Source organism: Macaca nemestrina, chromosome 9, assembly GCF_043159975.1.
Source record: "Macaca nemestrina isolate mMacNem1 chromosome 9, mMacNem.hap1, whole genome shotgun sequence".
NCBI lineage: Eukaryota > Metazoa > Chordata > Mammalia > Primates > Cercopithecidae > Macaca > Macaca nemestrina.
The window spans coordinates 16,798,861-16,820,663 of NC_092133.1; the positions used below are offsets into that span (position 1 = coordinate 16,798,861).

General features: G+C 39.1%; 2 protein-coding genes across 7 annotated transcripts in view; one reads left to right on the top strand and one right to left on the bottom strand.

Annotated features, from left to right (window-relative positions):
- Positions 1 to 19,084, top strand: part of LOC105467359 (shootin 1) — a 121,615-nt gene extending 102,531 nt beyond the window's left edge. For 2 of the 4 annotated variants that reach the window (XM_011716911.3, XM_011716916.3), the window contains exons 16-17: positions 302 to 494; positions 15,603 to 17,376. In XM_011716911.3, the coding sequence (XP_011715213.2) occupies positions 302 to 494; positions 15,603 to 15,825 (416 nt within the window). In that variant the 3' untranslated portion in view covers positions 15,826 to 17,376. Of the gene's footprint in view, positions 1 to 301; positions 495 to 15,602; positions 17,377 to 17,861 lie in introns of those variants that run through there. The other 2 variants (XM_071069060.1, XM_011716922.3) reach the window with 2 other exon arrangements.
- The window catches only part of LOC105467378 (enolase 4), a 35,693-nt gene continuing 30,586 nt past the window's right edge, over positions 16,697 to 21,803 (bottom strand). For all 3 annotated transcript variants that reach the window (XM_011716958.3, XM_011716967.3, XM_011716950.3), the window contains one exon: positions 16,697 to 20,678. In XM_011716958.3, the coding sequence (XP_011715260.2) occupies positions 20,524 to 20,678 (155 nt within the window). In that variant the 3' untranslated portion in view covers positions 16,697 to 20,523. The remainder of the gene's footprint in view (positions 20,679 to 21,803) is intronic.

The window sequence follows — 21,803 nt, forward strand, 5'->3', positions numbered from 1 at the left end:
ACTTTTCACAATTCCACTATTACTAAGGAACCTGGTCAGTGAGGGAATTGTGGCCTGGGATTTTGTGTTTTCTTAAAGGTTTGTGCGCAATTTCTCAGCGTGGTCCTGATAGATTGAAACGTAGTAGTACCACCAAAGCAGAGCAGATTTCCAACAAGAACCTTTTCCAGCATGCTCTTGAAATTTTAACAAACGTGGCCTTTTCACTTCTTGAGGGATTTTCAGCTAATCTGTTTTTCAGTACCATATTAATAAGCATCATACAGAATTATTAAACTTGAGGTATGTGTTTGGTTTTAAGGTCCAACTGGGATATTAGCAACCTCAGAGTCCAAATCCATGCCAGTGTTGGGTTCTGTATCCAGTGTAACAAAAACAGCCTTGAACAAGAAAACTCTGGAGGCAGAATTCAACAGCCCGTCCCCCCCAACACCTGAGCCAGGTGAAGGGTCCCGTAAATTGGAAGGATGCACAAGTTCCAAGGTTACGTTTCAGTAAGTAACGATGCTCTTTACTAAGTGGTGTATAGAAGAATCTGTAAATGACTAACTTGTGTGTTTCTTTGATTTGTTTCTCTTTAGAGAGATTTTGATTTGGCTCGCCAATAAATTCTCTTCTTCTTTTCATTTGATGGGCCAGCTTTTCATTCTAGGCTCCTAGCTAAGAGATCTCATTCAGATCTAAAGCAAGTACCATGTACAAAGAGAATTACTTCCCCTAAACTGGTTTGGTAATCAGGTTCTTCTACACAAAGAATTGATCTGGATGATACAGACTCTGCATCAGGAGACACTTAATCAGTCTTCCAAGATTAAATACATAGATCATCCCTCTTAATGGATGAGCAGCCCAAGAAGATACTAGATCTTTCAGAGGCTACTTAGAAGGGCACGCTTTTACAACCTTCTTTTCTAGTCTTCAGTTAAAGATGTGCCTAATATTGCTCTATCCTGAAAATGAAAACATACGATGTAAAGAGTTATCTGTATAGACTTGCTTCAGAGTGGCACTTTGATTGTCAAAGAGTTAATCCTGCTATTGAATGCGTTTCAGACAGATCTAGTGGAGGATCAATTTGTTTTATAACAATGGCAGCTCTTTCTGAAATTAGTCTACAGTTTTGCTTTAGTTCTCTTGCCAGGATGTCAGCTAGTTTGTCACTTAAAGAAAAGGAAGAGGTGAGACAAATCAGATCAGCCAAATATTGTAATCATGGTTAATTAAACCTCTGATTTCCTGTCCTATCAAGAGACAAAGAACCCCTTTTTTGTAACTCTAGCTGTCTTAGCTTAAAAGGTGAAACCTGGACAAATGAAGTTGAAATTCAATTTGGATCTATTTTTGCCCACTGATATTTTCTTCCTGTCTTGCATTCTCTCATTGCTACTATTAACTTTTTTTTCTCTTCTGGAATGAATGGCCTTCTTTGCTGATTTACAGTTTTATCTAATTTCACTGTGTTTAAAAGCACATTTTCTCCTGTAGTCATGTGTTTCCTTTCTTTTGACTAGAGTCATTTGAACAGTTCTAACAGAAAGATGATCTATATTCATTCTTCATCTTTCCTATTAAATTTGTTTAACACCTAATTTGACATCAACAATCTGGCTACATTTGAACCAATATCCCGACACAAAAGCAATTTGGCTGAGACAAGTTAGTTTCTGATAAATGCTTCAGTGTGTGTGTATAGATTTTTTTCCTTTACCATTTTACACAGATAATCTGAATCAGAAAATACTGCAACTCCTTCTTCCTTTTGTCTGCCTTTTGTTCTCCAAAAGTAAGTGGAAATTACATTTCCAAGTAAGGAAATGAAATAATTGCAGGCCCAAGGTCTGCAAAATGTGTGTTGAATTGACAGTGAAAAGGATCCATGTGTTGACAGACACAGTTGTTAGATGCCATAAAGGCGGATGTGAAGCTCAATTTATTTCTCATCTTGCTTGTTCAATGACTGCTTAAGAGACACATTCCAATTTAATTTATCTACTTAAAGCTCTAATACAAATACTGTGGACTGCTGTATTAACTTTTAAACTTTGTAACCTAATGCTTGATTATTTGGTTCTTGACATTCTTTAGCTAAATAAAATAACTGATGCTGTGTATTTTCATATTGACAGTAATTTATCAAATAAGAGCACCTTTCTGGAAAAATCTGTTTCTTAAGTATAATTAGACTATCCAGATTGAATCTGAGAATTCTGTGTATGTATAGGGTAATTATTTACCCAGACAGGCACACTTCATTCGTTTATGTTTAAACCTTTTAATGACTAAAAGAAGTTTAATTTAATGTAGTTACATGTAAGCTTTAACAGTTTGTATCATTTGTCAGAATCCCCTGAAACTGGCCTAGCTTCCAGGAATGAGAAGGGTTATTTTCAGTGCTGTTTCTGGCTGGCTTTGACTAATAAGTACTCTATTATACTAACCACATTGTCTTACTTTATAGACTTGGCCTGTCAAAGCACTTTGAAGTCGGGTCAGCAATAAATAAGTAAAATATTTCCTTTGCTTTTAAAAACTGTCTTTGCATTCTAGTAGTTACACTTGTGTTTCGATCTGTGGCAACACCACCGTTAGTGTTTCAGGTGAGTGGCGCTATTGGCTTTTGACCTGAATCAAGGTCAAGGGAGGATGCCAATGACAGTTGGCTCTAATACAGACATTACTGCCCCAACATATGTATGCATGTGCGCTCTCTCTCTCTCTGTCTCTCTCTCTCTCACACACACACACACACACACACACACACACCAGCCCCAGCCACTGTAACTTCCCTTCCCCCTCCCCTTCGGCCTCTTTGTCCCAGTACCACTTCACTCTAGGCCCTTTGCTGCCTGTCGTGGTCTTCTCTAAGAGCTGCATGGCTTACTCCCTCGCCTCCATGGATGTGTTGCTCAAATGTTATCTTCTTAATGAGGCCTACCCTGGCCACCCTATTCAAAATTGTAACTCCTCTTCCCTTAAGCTCTGATTCCCCCTTATCCTACCTCATTTCTCCCTAGAGCAGTTATCACCTTCTAACTTACTATATACTTTATTATATTTATTGTTTTATTTTTTTTTCTCCCCCACTGGAATGTAAGCTCCATGAGGGTAAGAATTTTTTCCTGTTTTGTCTATTGGTGTGTCTTACACACATGGAACGATTCCTGCCATATGGTAGGCTTTCAATAAATTCTTTTTGAATACATGAATGAATGAGCACATTTTCAGTATGACTAAAACAGTAGAATATCAACTACAATACTCAATCAGCATTCTCCCATTATTCGACAGTCACATAGGCACATGAGCTTGATATTAGAGGTTTTTGTTGGTTGGTGGTTTGATTGAATTATTTGGTTTTAACACATTTTTTAAATGCCTGGAAACCATTTATATTCAGCTCAGTCTTGCATATCTTTTTTGCCATTGTACCTACTCCAAATTAAGTTACCAGAGACAACAGAATACCCAGTTGTAAAAGAAAGATTCAGCTGTGCTCATTTGATTGGCCTCAGATGGGACAGGAAAGTTTTGAAAACTGCCAAGAAATGTTTTAAGTGTAAAGGTAGAGACAAAGATGTTTTCTGCGTAAGATCTTCACTTAACCAGAAAATTAAATAACATCACACTATACCTAGAAAGTTTTTCTTCTTTTAATAAATTCCTAAAGTCAACATATGTACAGATTCCATATAATTGAGTAACTCCTCTCTGGTAAATTATAAAGTCAAAGATATACTGATTTATTTCCTAGGGACCTATAAGAAGGCAAGAAACACTTTTAATGCTTAATTATAAGGATTAATTAAAATTAATGTTCTTGTCACCAACATACGCAAAGCAAGGGTTTTTTGTTTTGTTTTGTTTTTAAGAAAAAAGAAGAAAAAGAAAGGAAAAGATAATCAGGGCTTGGGAAAGCCTAATTTATTCTGCTTCTATTTTAATAATAGCTTCAAAATGTGTCCTGTTAATTATTTCTAATAAGTATATACCATCTAATCCTAGTATCTTAAATCTCACAGTGAATGTGAATGTTATAAATTCCAATTGGTTATAATTTAGATCAGAATTATGTTCATCATGTCCCTTTATGCTATAAGAGGTAAAGGGCTGGCCAGGCACATTAAGTGCAAACCTCATTTTTGCTTTCATGCTCTTTCTGTTGATTAAGATTAAATCTGATAATGTTAAAATATAGTAAGATATTTTATTCACTGATTCAGGCCAATGAATGGGTGGGAATCAAGGAGAGAAAATTCTAAATTATAGAATTTTTTTTTTTTCTTTTTTTTTTGAGAGATAGTCTTGCTGTCTCCCAGGCTGGAGTGCAATGGCATGATCTCGGCTCACTGCAACCTCAGCCACCCGAGTTCAAGCGATTCTCCTGCTCAGCCTTCTGAGTAGCTGGGATTACAGGCACCCGCCACCATGTCCAGCTAATTTTTGTAGTTTTGGTAGAGACAGGGTTTTACCATGTTGGTCAGGCTGATCTCGAACTCCTGACCTCAGGTGATCCACCCCCCTCGACCTCCCAAAGTGCTGGAATTACAGGCGTCAGCCACCACGCCTGGCCTAAATTATAGAATTTTTAAAAGAAACTCTTTTACTTTCAGACAGCTATAATACCTGGCAATAGAATAATTAAGTGTTGCCCAGGGTCAGAAAAACAATGATTTGTATTTTAATCAATAAAAGCCTGTAGACAGGACAGGGAGTAACAAGGAAACAACGTAATTCATTTTCTAAGCCAGTGCCTGTCCACATATGCACAGGGTGGAAAGCAGCATCCAGTTATTTCCAAGACTCGAACTCTAAAATCAGACAGAGTAGGGTTCAGATCCTGGGTCTGCTGTTTAGGTATTTGTGACCCTGGGAAAGTTATATAATCTATGACTGAATTTCCTGGTGTGTAAATTGACGGTAGTAATGCCTGCCCTGTAGGATTGTCAAGTAAATTAGATCATCTAGGAAAAGCATTTCAATAAATTACTTTCCTATCTTATCTTACAATTATAATGCTGGGATAATGGATCATCAAGGAACCAAAGCTAAGACACTAGACCCCCTGGGTTTCTGACTGGGCCAGATGACTTGGACAAGTCGTTTAACCTCTCTGTGTTTTGTTTTCTTTTTGTTGTGTTTCTTCTAATCTAAAATCGAGGCAAGTAGGTTATGTACTGTACAGAGTCCCTTTCAGCTTTCAAATCCCAGTAATTCCTAGCAAATGTGTTCACTTGGTAAAGCTGTTCACAGTTAGGATAAGGAGTAAGAGGCACATACTTCCTAGTTACGTGTCTCTCATTGTAGTTTTTATAGAAAAACACAAACCCAGAAATGTAAAATAATTAATTTTTAAAATACATCCTCAGAACTGACAAGTCTAAATCAAAATGACTGACTGTTATCTTTTAGAGTAGTACTCTTAGGGGTCAGCCCTTCACTATTGCCCCAAGTGCTTTTAGAGGTTAGAAGTACCTGATCACAAGCCAGGCATGGTGGCTTACACCTATAATCCCAGCACTTTGGGAGGTTGAGGCAGGCGGATCACTTGAGGTCAGGAGTTTGAGACCAGCTGGGCCAACATGGCAAAACCCTATCTCTACTAAAAATACAAAAATTAGTCGGGCGTGGTGGCACATGCCTATAGTCCCAACTACTCGGGAGGCTGAGGCGGGAGAATGGTGTGAACCCGGGAGGCGGAGCTTGCAGTGAGCTGAGATCGCGCCACTGCACTCCAGCCTGGGCAACAGGGCGAGACTCCATCTCAAAAAAAGAAAAAGAAAAAGAAAATCCAGTATACGTCAGTGTGGGTCAGATTGCCTTCCATTTTAATCCTATGTGAGATATCTGAAACATGTTAACTCTTATCAACAGAATGCCTGAGTCTGATGTTCTTGGTTGATATAGGTATAATGGAAAAAGCATGTTGGGGGGAAATGCCAAGAAACTTCCATTCTGTGTGTGTGTGTTTTAAGTTAATACTTCTATTACTCTTTATCAGTGTATATTCGTAATAAAATAATATCCATCTAAGAGGAAATGTGCTGAAATTATAGTAGGCAGGATGTATATGTTAGTTATAGATGGAGGCTATCAGTAATGGAACCAGCTTCCAGTGTGGGGATGGAGGGTTTTGGAATTTGCTTTTGTGTTGTTGTCACTGTATTTCACTAACATATATTAAGCCAGGTGCTTTTGTGTATTATATTAATTCTCCCAAACTTATAGATTGGATATTATCCCCATTTTACAGATGAGAAAACTGAGGCTCAGTGAGGTAAACAACTTGCCCAAAATTACACTTCTAGTTGACATTTAGTTCAAATTGCCCTTGAATCTTTTAAACTTTATCTCCAAAGCCAGTGCTTTTTGAACTATGGTGTACTGCGTTTAGTGTCTTAAGAGCTTAAGGAAGGGGAAAGAAAAGAATGACCATAAGATTCCTTCTATAGGAGGTGATGATTCTGCAGTTAAGTTGCTTCATTGACCCTAAGATACTCACATCCCGTTCCTTAGACCGTACATACTTACAGGGAGTTTCATGTCTTCCTTTTCTCATTCTCTAAGGCTAACCTAAGCAATTTAAAGATCACTTGTCAAGGGAGGATAATAAAACAGAGTTCTGAAAAGGAAAGCCTATCTGAATTAGCAAAAAGTCTTAAAGAATAATTGGAAAGAAATTATTTCAATCTTTTTCATGCCAAATGTCCAATAAAGGGCCATGCTTCAAAATAAATTTTAGAAATTAGCCTGTCAGAATACCAGCCTTAAGCTACTTTAGTCTTCAGCATAAGTTCCATTTGCACATTTTTTTATTTTATTGAACATTTTAACCATGCTGAGAAATAGTTTTTTCCCAGAAGTCAGATACCTTGAAAATTTCTGACCATAATCATTGAATTAGAAAGATGCTTTTACTAAATGATAGTATGATAATATAAAGGTGAATCACTATCTGTGAATCTAGTTTAAAAATATACATTCTAAAGCCCCAAATACATTTTATTGTTGTATCCACTTTATTCTATACCTTTTTGAGAGAGCTTCATGTCTGGTCAATTACTGGTTAACTCCTTTGAGTTTGTGTTTATCCATTGGTCATTATGTTTTAGGACATTTTTATTATAAAGACAGCCAGGACACGTGGGCCTTCAGTATGGAGAAGGAGGTGAGCAGATATTAAAATGTGTCTGCATCACAGTCAGGCAGAGGCTTAAGAGTATCATGTTTTCTTGCCATCTTGCTTTTCTCCTGAAACCATCTTATCTGAAAGTGGCCCTGCTTGTCTGAATTAAGCTTTTTCATCCATATTCACACTTTTTCAATGAATTACTTTCAGGAAGTGGATATCCTACTAACAGTTGCAATTAGACAAGGTAGTCAGCCTCAAAGATGATTTTTCATTTTATCTAGTTACTTCTATAAAATCTTACTTCAAAAGGGAGAGCCGCTTTGCAAGGGAACTCCTGTTCCATTTTAACAGTGTGGTTTGCAGTGCTTTCATAGCTGTGTCATCTTGGTCATTCTCAAAGATCCTTTTAAGCCACAATTAATTGCCAGAGACTTTTCAAGTTAACATTTTTCTAATTTATCATGCTTCTCTTCACCCCAGGTCCCCTCCAAACTGTAAGCTTTATCAAGGTCTTTTAAATTTCCTTTGTAACTGCCAGACAGGCAGTTAGTTCGCTTTTTCGTTTGGGGGAGTCAAAAGAGGTTACATGCTGCCCTAGAAGAATTTAAAAAACAAAAACCCATGTAGCAATTATAAGACTTCAATTTCAATAGAAAATTGTTCATTTCCAGTGAAACCATTTTTATTTTAATTTGCATTTAATTTCTATGTCTGTGGTATCTCTAAATACATGTGACTTTTGGCCCCACACAGATTTATTTTTGTAAGAGTTCATCTTGTTTGGGCCATTAACTGATACCAAAGGGTAGTTGATAAAAGATAAATTTTAGATGTCTCTTGGTTGGTGTGACCAGTCAAACATTTCCATGAAAGAAAAAAAATCTAATTGCCTTTCAGGTTTTGACTTAAAAGTAAGATTGATTTTTATCATTGTTTGACCTCTAACTGGTCTCTTCATTCAGTATTTCTAATGTGATACTAATGTAGAAAAATGAAATAGGAAAGTACAGCTTTTTAATTTACTGGAGCTAGATGATCTGAGCTATTTTATTTTATTTTGTTTACTTTCTGTAATCCTATGAAAGAGTAGGAGCTTTCGAAATACATTAGCAAATAAAAATTGAGATTCTTAACTTACTTTAGGGAAACTTGGCATAAAATTATTCTCTCAAACTAATTATCTCAGCTGGAAATTAATTTAATTGGCCATATAACCGTTCCTTAAGAGAGGTTTGGGGTCATGTTTTGTTCAAATGGAGACTGGGAAAGTTCTTTCAGTCCTGGGATGGAAAGCAGTGGATTTTCTTCCTGGTTGATACTCCCACCCCCACCGTTTCCTCATAACCTCCGCTTCTCCGCTTTCTTTCTTTCTCTTTTGTGTGTGTGCGTGCGCGCGTGTATGCGTGCGCACATGAGCGCCCATCAGGGAGGGGGAGGGAGGGCGCCTTCCCTGTACTTAGTAAACATTTGTTTCTGAGAAGAGACTACCAGCTAGCAGAATGAACTGCATGGACGTTACTGCTTAATCTGATGCTCTTATACAATTAAAGGATTTGCTCTGCTCTCAACTGTAATCTTAGTACTGCTGAATTGTGTACTGACACTGCAGGAAACAGCTCTGTTCAGCAAAGCGCTGCTACAAAGGTTCTCCATGTGCGCCTGTACATGGACAATTAAGTTTTAACAACAAAATTAGCAGAACAACTGGATGTTCTGGAAGTTGAGATCCCTTCACCTCATTTTTTTACCTCCCCCCGCTGCCAAGGAGTTATCCTGTGGACTGCCCGAAAGATCCGCCTGTCAGGATTGTCTTACAAGTGTTCTGAGTTGCTGTGCAAACAGCAACTTCCTCCAGATTAATTGTTGAGGATGTATTACACCTAGTGTAAAAATGACTGTTAAACTGCTGTTGAGTAAATCTCAAAATTACTGTTAAAATGCTGCTGAGTAATTCTCAATTTTCTCAAAGAATTAATTGCCTTCTAACATTTGCTTCCAGTTGCAAGCACCTATGATTTTTAAGAGACTTTGTATAAAATATATCATTTCTGCATAGAGAACCAAATTGCTTTTGGTACATTGTGGTTTTCTTAACCATTTTTCAATAGTCTCTACAGTGTTTATGTTTCCTTTTATTTGTGTATAGTGGAGTAGAGGGGAGGTTTTTTATTCAAATAGAAGAAGCTAAAGCTCAACTGCAATGTCAGATCTCAGAATAAACTGACCCAATTTCTGAAACCCAATAAACACATTTCATTTGTAATATTCTTTATTATATAGCTCTATGAAAAGTAATTTATGATTTCTGATCTTAAAAGAGAGTTTTAAAAATACATAGTAAATAGAAAGAAAAACTATTACATTTAAAAAATATTTTCCTGAAAACATAGAATGAAAATGCAAGTATTTTGTGCATGGCAGCTGTTTTTAAGGAGCCAATGTTATATATGGTGAATTTTGTGGAAGACTTTATGTCTCTTAAAATATTTCTTGTAAATAATGTGGCTTTTATTAGCTGGAATCTGAGTGGATTTTCCATGATGACTTAATGTTATGCAGAATTATAAAAAGCTATAAAACGAAGCCTAAGAAAAGGATCACCCACATTTCAGAATCTTTGGCTGAGCTGAAATCATAGTTCACGCATTGTCAGTGTTGCTTTTGCTGTGAGAATAGTCCAGATTCCTGAACCTCCTTGTGCCAGTGTATTTTAGATTCTGTAAATGTGTGCAGTCCAGCCTACACTAGAGGAATAGGATAATATTCCTACAAGGTACAAGGCTCCCTAGCATTGCATTGCGGTCTGGGAGGTAAGCTGTGTACTGGGATGCCTGTGCTGCAGTTACTCAGCTAAAAAAAAATATTGCTGAGCATAGACACAGATCTTTGCCCAGCCACTCTTACTTACGTTAAAAAGGAATTCTTGTTCATCTTGAGAGCAAATCAGCATATAGAGGCTGATGTCAGATTTTCAAACACAGTAGTATTCTGTTGTTTAACAATGTTAATAATTAAATCTACTTTTTCCACAAATAGAAGTGGACCCAAATTGACAAACTAATACATTCTTTGAGCTAAAATGAGCAAAAAAGAATTGAGCTTTGTTCTGCCTTTCTTATATTTAAAAATACTGCTAGAATCGGTAGTAATATAGAAAGTTTCACCTTAGGTTTGAAACTTTATTTTGTGAAGTTTTGGATAAGTGTATTAAAATCTCCTGAAAAATAGGGTTTCCAAAAGAAACAATCAAAACTACCTCTGCTGTAATGCCACTACTGTTCACTGCAGTACCTGTATAAAGGGCTTGGAAAAAAATAAGAATCCTTATTTTTACACCAGAGAAAATATAAAAGCGACTTCCTCTTTGGAGTTTTTCCAGGAAATGACTTTATAAAGACAAATTTAAATCTTTCCGTTTTCTGTCCTTGAAGGTGGTAAATATGATTGCGGTTTTATCCATTTTTATTGTAAATGAGACAGAGTTCAGACCGTCCGGCTGTGCGTCATTTGTTGGATGGCTGCCACCGACTAATGCAGACATCCCACTGGGAGACCAGAGAAGAACTCTACTTTGATTCACCAGATTGTGTTAAATAGTCCAGCTGTTGCGATTTGAAAGATAGTTACCTCAGAAGTGAAATAGAAATGAACTTGGCATTTATGCCTCAAACCATTTTTATACTGTTTGGCAATCAGCTTTTCTGAGGTAGCATTTTATAAAATAACTCTCACCGCTTAAAAGTTCATTCACTGTAATGTTCAAAATGTCCCACCTTTATATTATCAGTAAAATTAAGCTTGAGTGATATGCAGAATTTGCATGAAATAAGCATTTCCCCCTTCATTTCATGAGCTTTGATTGTATTCAATTGAGCTCAGAACCACGTCGATTAGGGCTCTTTTGGGCATTAGTTAATTTGAATTGCAGCCGAAATGTTAGCTAGAATGTTGTTGAATATAATTGGAACATGGAAAGTTGATTTTGAAAGGAATTTCATTGAATGCAAACAATGATGTGCTTTTTAAAAATTAGAATGCTGCACTTTCATCTCTTGTAACACAGTCTGAGAAATCACTGAGTCCCCGTATGAAGTTCAGTGTTGGCGTGGCCACTGCCATCGTTCTGATTCTTCTGGTACCAGTACAGTCTGGAGTCAGGTCTTTCTTTTTACTAGTAAGTTGCCCCACCTGCTCAGGCCCCATATTTGGGCTCTCTTGCAGTAGGGGCACAGTGGCTGCTTTCTAAAAGGTCACCCAAGTTGTACTTGGGTACCAGGCTTCATAGAGTGGCATAGATTGGTATATTTCTCCTAGCTTTTATTTTGCTTTTTGGTTTTTGGTTTTGTCTTGAAATAGCCTTTGAGTACACAGTCTAATATGACCCATGAAAAATATCTATATGAATGGATCATAAATGACTACCGGTATGTTATGGTAAGAAATGGGAGGCTGAGGCAGAAGAATGGTGTGAACCCGGGAGGCGGAGCTTGCAGTGAGCTGAGATCGCGCCACTGCACTCTAGCCTGGGCGACAGAGCGAGATTCCATCTCAAAAAAAAAAAAAGGCGGGGTGGGGGGAGATATTGGACAGGAAATCAAGATTCCATTAGTTTAGTCCTGTATCTGCTGTTAACAAGTTGTATGCTGATTTAACCTCACTCTTCCCTGGCCGCTTCATCTGACAAATGAAGAGGTTAGACTAGCTCACCATGGTGATCCCTGTCTGCCCAAGTATCCCACGATTTTAGTTTCACTTTATAAGTGATACTTGTAAAATGTAAGTTTTTACTTGCAGATTTTGCGGCATGCAGGAGACAGGTTGCCATTACTTTTTATAAGTACAGACATTTAATTCCTTATTGTGGTCTTAGTCCTTAGATGTTGCATTAAAGTAGAAAACCTGAACAGAATGACAGTATATTACAACTCCTATTGAAGTGTTGCATTTGAGCTTCTGGGATTTCTCCCTTGGGGAGAAGCTTCATATTTAACCCTCTAGAACCTGCCACCATGACTACTAGAGTGAGAACCTGGGTTCTTGGCACCATCACTGATGTGGCTCTGTGGCCCTTCCCATACAATAGGAATGAAGGTAGAATGAGGCCTAGGAGAAGGAAAAGCCTTTCATTCCAGGAGCCTTGGGCAGCTGCCCGTGGGAGCCAGGAGTGAACCTAGTGATGTCAAGCCAGAAGGAGCTACAAACCACAGGGGAGAAATTAAAAAGGAGGGATAGCTTGAAGGGGTAGACTTTTTATTTATAGATCTGGAAGATGGGGATGGAAACAGGGATTCAGAAAGAATGAAATCGGTAAACATGCCAAAAACTAGCCTGTAGCCTCCTGTTTCTAGGAGAAGATGCCTTTGAGAAACAGCATGCTGTCATAGAAGAGGCAGAAACATGGAGACAGGAACTTCTGACTCTTGTTCTGAGTCTGCCACTGATGAGCCGTGTGGCAGACTCAGAACAAGAGTTCAAGCCCCATCGTCCTCATCTGTAAAAGGACAGGTCAGACTAGACGATTGCCCTGGTCCCTTTCCACCTTCCATTGGGATTCTAAGGCAGTGGTCATTATCCTTGAGAAACCAGTCACTCTCCCTCCATGCCTAGCTTCAGAAAATGCCCACTGCACCTATTTCAGTGATAACAAAGGGGTTCTCAAATTGTAGCCTATAAGTGACTTAATAATAGATTAATCTGCAGTCAAGAAGCTTGCTTCAGGGCAGGGAAATCATTCTTTGGACTGAGACAATTCTAGGACAATTTCAGCCTGACAATACTAGGTTTATGAGTTTTCAGTTCAATCAACATCCATGCATTGCTGCTGTGGAGCCCAGAGAGCACTCCCTGAGCTGATGAAGAAAGCTTTTTCTAGGATCTGTGCACCACCCCTTCACCTGCAGACACACACGAGCATGGAAACATCCATGGTAGTTCTACAGAAGTGATGAAGGTTAGTACGGGTTGATGGAAGTTGCTCACCTAGAATGAGAGAAATACTACCTCCTTTGCATGCTGAAAGCAGATTGGCTGGCTTATGTAAGAGTGGGCCCAGGCCCAAGATGGTGAAGCCATCATACTGGTGACTCGACCTGCAGACTTGGATGGGACTTTCCCTGGAACCTTAGCTGGGCTGCAACTTTATTTCCTAGAATCCCCTCACTCATTTGTTTTCAGTTTAGAATTGCCCACAGATAAATCTGCATGAGATTTAGAAGGCAGAAGTGAAGTAGTTGTCTTAAAAAAACTTTTTTTAACCCTCGGAAGGTCCGTGTAGGGCAGGCTCTGTTATAGCTTGTGCATGACATTCCTGATGTCCTGACTCACCTAACTGGCACGTGGCAGTGACTGGCCCACAGTTTCTCCAGCTCCCCACATCTCCTCCTCCAGCTTTTCCAAATCCTGGGACAGGTGTATGTGCAGCTCCTTGGGGAAGGCTCCTGCTTATCCTGCATATTGTCTTGCATCATCAAGATTGGTGCTTGTGAGACATAGATAGGTATAGCTCTAGTTTGTCCTCAGTCTCTGTCACTTTACAGCCACCTTCCCTCCCAACTGTCAGAACAGCTGACTGCAGGCCCAGTGTCAGACGCAGAGGCAGCAGATTACCTAGACTGCATGACTAGTGCCTTCCACTCCCTAAGGTCTAATTCCTCCGATCAATCCTTAGTACTGCTCAGAGTTGTTCTGCTTCTCCGATTACAGGCTTTTACATATTGTGTGGGTCAGAGACAGTCAAAACAGGTACCACTGGAGAAACTACAGCCCATTCTGATTCCCAAAGCATAGCGGCAGATGTCTGGAGAAGTAGTTCCTTGGCCAAGGTAGATGGACAATGTCATGGTGCCATAATCAGGCCAAAATAAAGGAATCTGTCCTCACTGCAGCACAGCCTGTACCCAGGCTCCTGATTATTTTTGTTTTTACCACCTCCAAGGAAGACAGAGTGTTTGTCACTTAGGATGATGACCGAGCCACACATAGGTAATATAACCTGATAGCCAGAGGGAGTGGTTTTTAAACATCTGGACTGATCTTACAGTACTGGTCAGAAAGTGAAAAAAAACAGTGTGGTCTTTGGGTTTGAGGTTTTGTGCCCGTGACTGGATCATGCAGGTTACTTTCACTTAGTAATTGATCATTTGTTCTGTTGTTGTTTTTGCAAGAGAGACATCCAGACCTACTCACACCCAAACCTTGATTTCTCCCCCTTAATTCTGAACCTTTCAGTTTATTAGTATTTGCCCATTCGTTTATTCCACAAATGCATCTGTGCTAGGTACTGGGGATAGAATTGTGAGTAAAGCTAAATAGTCCCTGCCTCGTAGATGTTTACATGCTATTGGAAGAGACAGACAGGAAACAATTGTGGTAAGTCCAACGAGAGAGGTATTAGGTGGTAAAAGAGTGTCTCCTGCCAGCTGTGACCTGGTGAAGGGGTTAGAGAATAGTAGAAATCAACTCCTGGTGAGGGGCTGGTAGAGCAGTGGGCAGGCACTGGCTAGCAGTTCACTGGCACCTGGCAGAACACCAAGAGGTGGGATGGTGTTGTGCCAGGTCATGGTTAACAGCCAGTTCTCAGGGACAAAAAGGCCTGATCCTAGCATTTTCCAGAAAGACCAGAAAAGTCCGAAAGCCCCAGCCCTGCCCCCTGCAGCTGCCTCCATCTTCAGGCAGCAGCTCAGCAGCCTGAACCTTTGGGTGTTTCAGAGATAACTGTTTCCATAAGGAAATCCACACCCATTCAACCTGAGGAGCCATAGCTTCTTGCAGCAGAAGAGATGAGAGGAGGAGTCTGTGGAAAACCGCTTCTGAAATTCCATAAGAAATTTCTCAAGAAACCTGATTCTCCTTTTAGAAACATTAATGGTAATTTAGCATTTTAGCTTCTACTGTGACTCTCTCTCTGCCCTTGGTCCTACCGCCACCCCCTCCTGAAGTCTGACCAGGTCTCCTCTAGTTGGTAATAGCAGCAGCCGGCATGCCTCTCACCTTTCCATCAGTGATGAGGGGTGATTACTCCCCTTGTCCATGCAGCCTCCTCAGGGCTACCTTGCAACCAGCCATACCCAGGGACACGCAGGAGGGAAGGGAGTTAACTGGCTCCATCCAGCTAAGTGAGGGCGGGTGGGAGTCTGGGCAGCAGGCCGTGAGAGGTTCACAGTTTGTCCATGAGCTTTACGCTTCCTGAGAAGAGAATGCAATTGAGCAGGTAGGTGCATTTGGCTTTTTAACAATTCTGTAGTTAATCGCTTTTTCTCTGCCTTCTTTCTTCTGGCCTTGTGCTCCTAGTATCAGCTGTGTAATCCGATAGCTTCACTTTTTCTTTTAAATGGCTGGCATCTCAAAGACTACTATATGCATGTTGACTAGACTTAGAACATTTTGGGTTGTATGTTGATCTGAATCCAGAATATCAGAGACAACTATTTTCTCTCTGCTTTTTACTTTTTTTGTCTAACTCTTCATCTCACAGGCCTCCCAGTAGCCTTGGATACAGGAAAAAATACATTGACGGTGAAAAACAAGTCGAACCAGTTGTAGTTTTAGATCCTGTTTCTACACATGAACCCCAAACCAAAGACCAGGTTGCTGAAAAAGATCCAACTCAACACAAGGAGGATGAAGGCAAAGTCCAACCAGAAAACAAAGAAGACAGCATTGAAAATGTGAGAGAGACAGACAGCTCCAACTGCTGATCCAGAAACCAGAAGCCTGACATGTTTGGAAGTCCTTTTCAATAAGCACGTGATGAGTGTTGGTATATTGGCATGGGCTGTAGACATTCTGCTCTGGTCTCTGTATTCAGAATACAGGTTTTTTTCTGGTGTTACTTTTGTAAGTAGCAACTATAAACATAAGTAAGCTGTTTAGCAAAACACATTCCTATTAGGTTTTGGTTATTTGATCTTTATAAGGATATTTTTTTTCCTAGTTACTGTATTAAGTATGACTTCTTTTAGAAGGTTACAAAAAAAATGCAGATGTTGATACCTTTTTAGGAAATGTGCATACCACTCCTCAAATGGAATGCTGAAAGTTTGAGGTGCTTGTAAATAATTGGATAAACAAAACTGATCAACCTAATGTGATTTTTAAAGCCCCCAAAGAAGCTTCTGGTTTGGGTCTGATCCTCTTGATGGAGAAACTGCAGCAGCGTGGAAATTGTTGGGTACTGTGGCATACAAGTTATTTTCTACGGTAGACTGAGATAAACTTAAAACTCAGGAGCTGGCATCAAACTCGTAGTCCCATAGTCAGTCTTAATTACATACATTGTTAACTATTGGATGAAAAAATACATGCTATTGATTGTGTCCAAAGCCTCCCAAGGACCTCCGTGGGGATGCTCTGGTAGCCTGAATACAGAACTGAGGTGAAAGTCCAAACCTTGAATTTTACAGTAATATGTTGGTAAACCATGTGCTCTGTGCTATGAGTTAATTATGTTTTCCCATATACTAATGTGGCACAAGTACCATATTTTATCAGAGTTCTTAGGTACAGTACAGTGAAGATAAGTGACAAGCACACATTTTTCTTGCTTCACTGCTGTTCTGTATTACACAGGTTTGTTGTTGTTTTTTTAAATAAAGAAATTAAGCGGTAGTTAGTCTCTAAAAATACAATGTTTCAGGCTACCACAGTGAATAAATAGAAATGTAATCAGGGATTTAAAAAAAAAAAAACTTATGCAGCTTTTCAAAGTTGATTGTTTCAAAATTGGTGTTTATTTAAAATAAGTGGTAATGTACTTGAATGCACTTTTTATGACAATGATTCAGTAATGGTAATTTTACTATTAAAGAAAGTGAAAGGTTTAGTTTTGTTAGCATGGCTCAGCATGTAGCTGTCAGGTGTTTTTCACCTAAGCGCAAAAGAAAATGATAGGAATAATTGCAGTAGTTGTATTGTATTGTATTTTTGCACGTGTGGTAAGCATAGGCTTGCAGAGGTGGGTAGGCAGGTACATGTACTTCCTAAATTTGGAGATAATTATCTTTCTGTAAGTTCGTTATGCTTGACTGTTTCCATGTTCTCCCAATGATGATTTGACAGTTACTTATCACTTTACTCATGGGGAATTAAAATGTAATGTTTTTCAACTGTATCTTTCCTTAACTGGATAATACTGCTATATGATATGCTAACTACAGACTGCATTAATTCATGAAACAAATTCTGTTATGTCCTGTAATTTGAACTCTCCTCACCACAACTTATTAAAAAGGCACCAATAGTTTTTCCCATTGAGGGTCAGTTGTGGTTATTATTAACATTTGTGGTTTAGTTCCCCAAGCTTGACATTCTTTAATAGAAAATTGTATACGATTTGACAACTTTAGTAATTTTTAATAGTCCCTAAGATGGTTCATTGAGTTTTCTTTCATGTTTCTTTGTGCTGTCTTCCTTCTTGCATCTGTGATCTGTCTGCCAGGATGCAACTCACATACATTTAGGAATATAAAAATATACACACTGTCTTTCCATATTTCATCACACCACCAACAGAATAATACGGTTATCAAAACACCCTCCTTTCTAGAGTAAGAAGTTGCCCTTTGGGTGAAATGTGTTAGCTGGACTAGGGAACAATTAGTAACAGGTATGTTGAAAGTGTTCATGCCTTTTTTAAGCTACTTACTTTCTCTCACTGTGATTACAAAGCATTTTAAATTAATTTGACATAAAGGTATTTGATGTAAGATATCCACTCACCTTTTTCTGCCTACAGTTTTTCCCTTTTCACTTTGGTTTTGAGGGGGTTTTGCCCCTGGCTGGGGTGACATTATCAATCAAAGCAAGGGATCCCAAATAGGAAGACAGAGGAGAGCTATGCTTGTATCTGCAAGGTATGTTCATAGCTATTGTACACACAAAACTTACATACATCCTGCTTACACGATTTTAAGTTGGAAGAGACTGCATCTTTATGTGTTTGATTTTTCTAAAAGGTTATTTACGCTTCCTTCTGTTTGGGAAAGATAAATTAAGTCTTGTGTGCTATAGAGGATTTTTTTTTTTTTTAATCTAATGTTGATGCATTTTATAGCCCGAGTGAGGCAAAGAGGCAGAGGTACTTTGTGCCATTGCTATTAAAGAAAAAGAAAATGTCTCTTTTTTTCTGGAAGAATAAGATTTTAATTAAAGCACTTGCACCCTTTTGTATCTGAGCTGGTCTCAAACAAAGTCCTCACCCACGGTAGTTTCAGCAGCTGAACAGTCCCATGGAAGTTCTGACTGGCAGGCATCCACAGGGCTGTTAGCACCCAGCCTCATTTGCCCTGAGTAAGGAGGATGGACGCTTTGGCTCTAACTACTCACCAATAATTGCTCCTTCCTTACCTTCTTTGTTAATGGTAAACTGCTAGAAATGGAGCAGTACAGGTAACAATTATTGTTCATTGTCTTTCCAGACCAGTTTTTGGTTGTGTGTGCAGTAAATGATAGTCTGTATCACAGCCTTAAAGTCTGGATTATTTTTCTAAATGCATACTCTACATGTTTAGTTATATTCGTTGTGGCATTGTGGAACAACATTAGCTTATATACCAAGAAGTTGTTGAGGATGGATAACCATCTGTCATTGTCACCGACCTTCGAAGACTCATCAAGCAGTCCCTGCATAAGGATTGGAGTGGTTTGAAGTTTCTCTTCCAAGCACTGACATTTCCCCATCCCACAGTCATTTTTAATTTGGGATATGACTGTTTCTTTCATTTCTTTCACAGATAATATTATATATACGATTATATAAATATATTTCATATTATATGTTATATAACAGAGACAGAAAGCATAAATAGAAAGAGTGCCTAGCACCCTAAGAAATTTAAATTAAAAGGCTAATTATCCATTGGTGAGCGCAGTCTCGAGGATAGGTGAGTAAACTGCTCTGTGTTGAAGTTATACTGCTGACCTGGTTATGGTAATAAATCACCTCTTTGGTTAATTTCATTTAGTTATTTTGTTATTCGTTGTACATTTTTGCTCTGGTTTTAGTAATTTAATTATAATTTATATCACTGTTCCAGGGCATATTCTCATGGGGTGTGTGTGTGTGTGTGTGTGTGTGTGTGTGTGTGTGTGTGTGTATTTTTCAAAGGGTATGTGAACACCCAGTCATGTTTGTTCTGCTTTTAAAATGAATTTTCCTTCCAGTTTCTCCTACCCGTTGTTTGTTGCTAAGCATCAGGAGAGGCAGTAGCAGCCACAAACCGTGACACAGTTCTTCCAACTTAGAGTGACACCAACCAAGTCTCCTGCCCCTTGCTCTGAGAGAGTCTGCACCTGAGCCAGTTTCAAATGATAGCGTTGAGAATAAGGAGTTGGCTTCGTTATGTGGAAATAAGGTCCCTTGTTAGTACTCTTTAAAAGGAGAGATCTTCAGTGTGCTTAGTAAAAATTATAGAATTTATCAGAAGTCCAAACTTAGCCAACTCCCCTACAGGTCAGTACATAGCAATTTATATAATTTTTAGGAGAAGCAAATGGTAACCCTTTTAACAGAGACCCTAAATCATATAAAGTGGTTGGATATTATTCTATTTATGTTTGTGTCTGACTGTGTTTATTTCTGCTACTCCTCTGCTATAATCCCAACACTGGCTTACAAAAGAGGCAATTCAGGGAACGGATATGTCACATCATTTTTTTTTTTTTTATCACTTGCGGATTGCTTTTTAAATGCTGTAGTATAAATAACTGGGCATTTAATAACCTTGAGAATATTTATTCATTTACTGATGTGCTTATTCATTTATACTCATTCTTACTCCAAAAAGGATCCAAGAAGACTCACAAAGATAAAAATAATACAAGAAAAACTAAAATTTAAAAAGAAGAGGGAATTAGGGAAAAGGGAATTAAGGGTAGGAAAGTGAGATGAAACTGTTTGGCTGTTACAAAAACTAGTGACGCTCTCGCACTTCTGCGTGAGGTTGGCTACAAAAATGTGTCGGTGCTTTTCAGCACAGACACGTAGAGTAAACACAGAAGATGGACATCTGTTCCCAGCACAGAGAGCTTCTAGGGTCATTAGGTTTTTGTTCTCAGAGATGTTCTGATTGGTAAAGGATGGGGTGTTTGATTGAGTGTGGAGTTGACAACAAAAATATTGGCCTCTTTTACTGGAGCGTGCCCCTGAAAAACGGACAGGAGAGCTAAAAGACAAAATCTGCATGGAAGTGTGGTGGCTGCAAAACAAAGTTCACAGATAGAATTTCAAGCAAGAACACCATATATGTAATTTACCAAACAGTGGAATTAGAAGAATAAAAACCACAGGAGTTGGTGAAGTTAAAGAGGAAACTCGATGTGGAGACACGGCGCCATACATCAGACCTCCCAGTCTACTAATACTGACGGTGTGGCTGGAACCTGGGGTGTGTACAGCCCTATCCAGAGGATGCTCCTGTTTCGGCTGATTCCTCTACACCTTGTGTGGGGAAGGTGGGTGCCAGCGGCTCCCTAGCCGCAGCAGCCTCAAGTGCCTCTGCAGCCTTTTCAGCTTCCTCATTAAAGTAAAAAAAAGTGCGTTCTTCATTGAAACCTATTAAAAAAAAAAAAGTAACAATAAAGTTTACGGTCTAATCCAGTGGTGCCAGCTTTTATATATTACATGAGTTGAAGGAGATCATCTTCAGTACTAGTCCAAAAGTGTCACATCACCATCGGAAAGGATACCAGAACCATTTACAACTGGGCCTGTATTTGGTTATATGTTAATTGTGCCATACAGATGTTCTGTTCGATTTTATTTGCACTCACATTCATTCTGGAACATTTGATGATGCATCACGGACTTTGGGCAGAGGCTTAGCAGAAAGGGTTAAGAGGAAGATGATGAACTGGGGGAAAGGCCAGTATTATGCACGATACAAGCCACTGCCAGCTGACTGCTCCCAGGGAGATGATGGCAGGCGAGGACCGCTCCAGTCAGGTCCTTCCATGTAAGTATTGACAACATTGTAATGGCTGAGCTTTTGCCAAGATTTCCTACTCGAAAGTGGGAGTGGGGAGATTTATTTTTCCAGTTTTGGGTCCCTTTAATAATGATTCACCAAGGCCGGTGTCAGAGAAATTCTCCTCCATCTGTTAATCCATTGTGGAATGCTGAGGGGGCTGCACTGTCACCAGAGAGGGGTGGAGCCTGTGGTCACCGGAGTCCTTTTGGGTGCCCTGCAGCAGCTGTTTACCTTGTGGTAACGTCTGGCTGGAACTGGCATCAGTCATTCAGGGAAGCTAAGGCCTCCACAAGTCAGGATGCCAGGAAAAATAATCAGCTATGTGGAACAGTCTAATTTTACCTATTTGAAAAAAAACTAGCCCTTCTACTACACACTAAACACAGACTCTTTTGACTGCTCTTATGTGACTCAGAAATAGTCTCCCAATTATTTCTTTATTTTCTGAATCCTAGGATGCATTTCAAGACCGCTACACATGTTAAGCATGACGTTTATAATCACAGTTTCTATTGGTCTCTTTAAATGCCACTGCATGCTATATGCCTCCTTTTGGCCATCACAATCAGTAATATAAGAAAATAAAAATGCATATTTGGTGTGTTTCTCTCCAGTTACCCAGTATACAAGGTGCTTCTAACCATGTAGATTTACAAAGGTTTGATTTCGTTAAATGACTGATTTATTTCTCTTGAGACCTTAACCTTTCC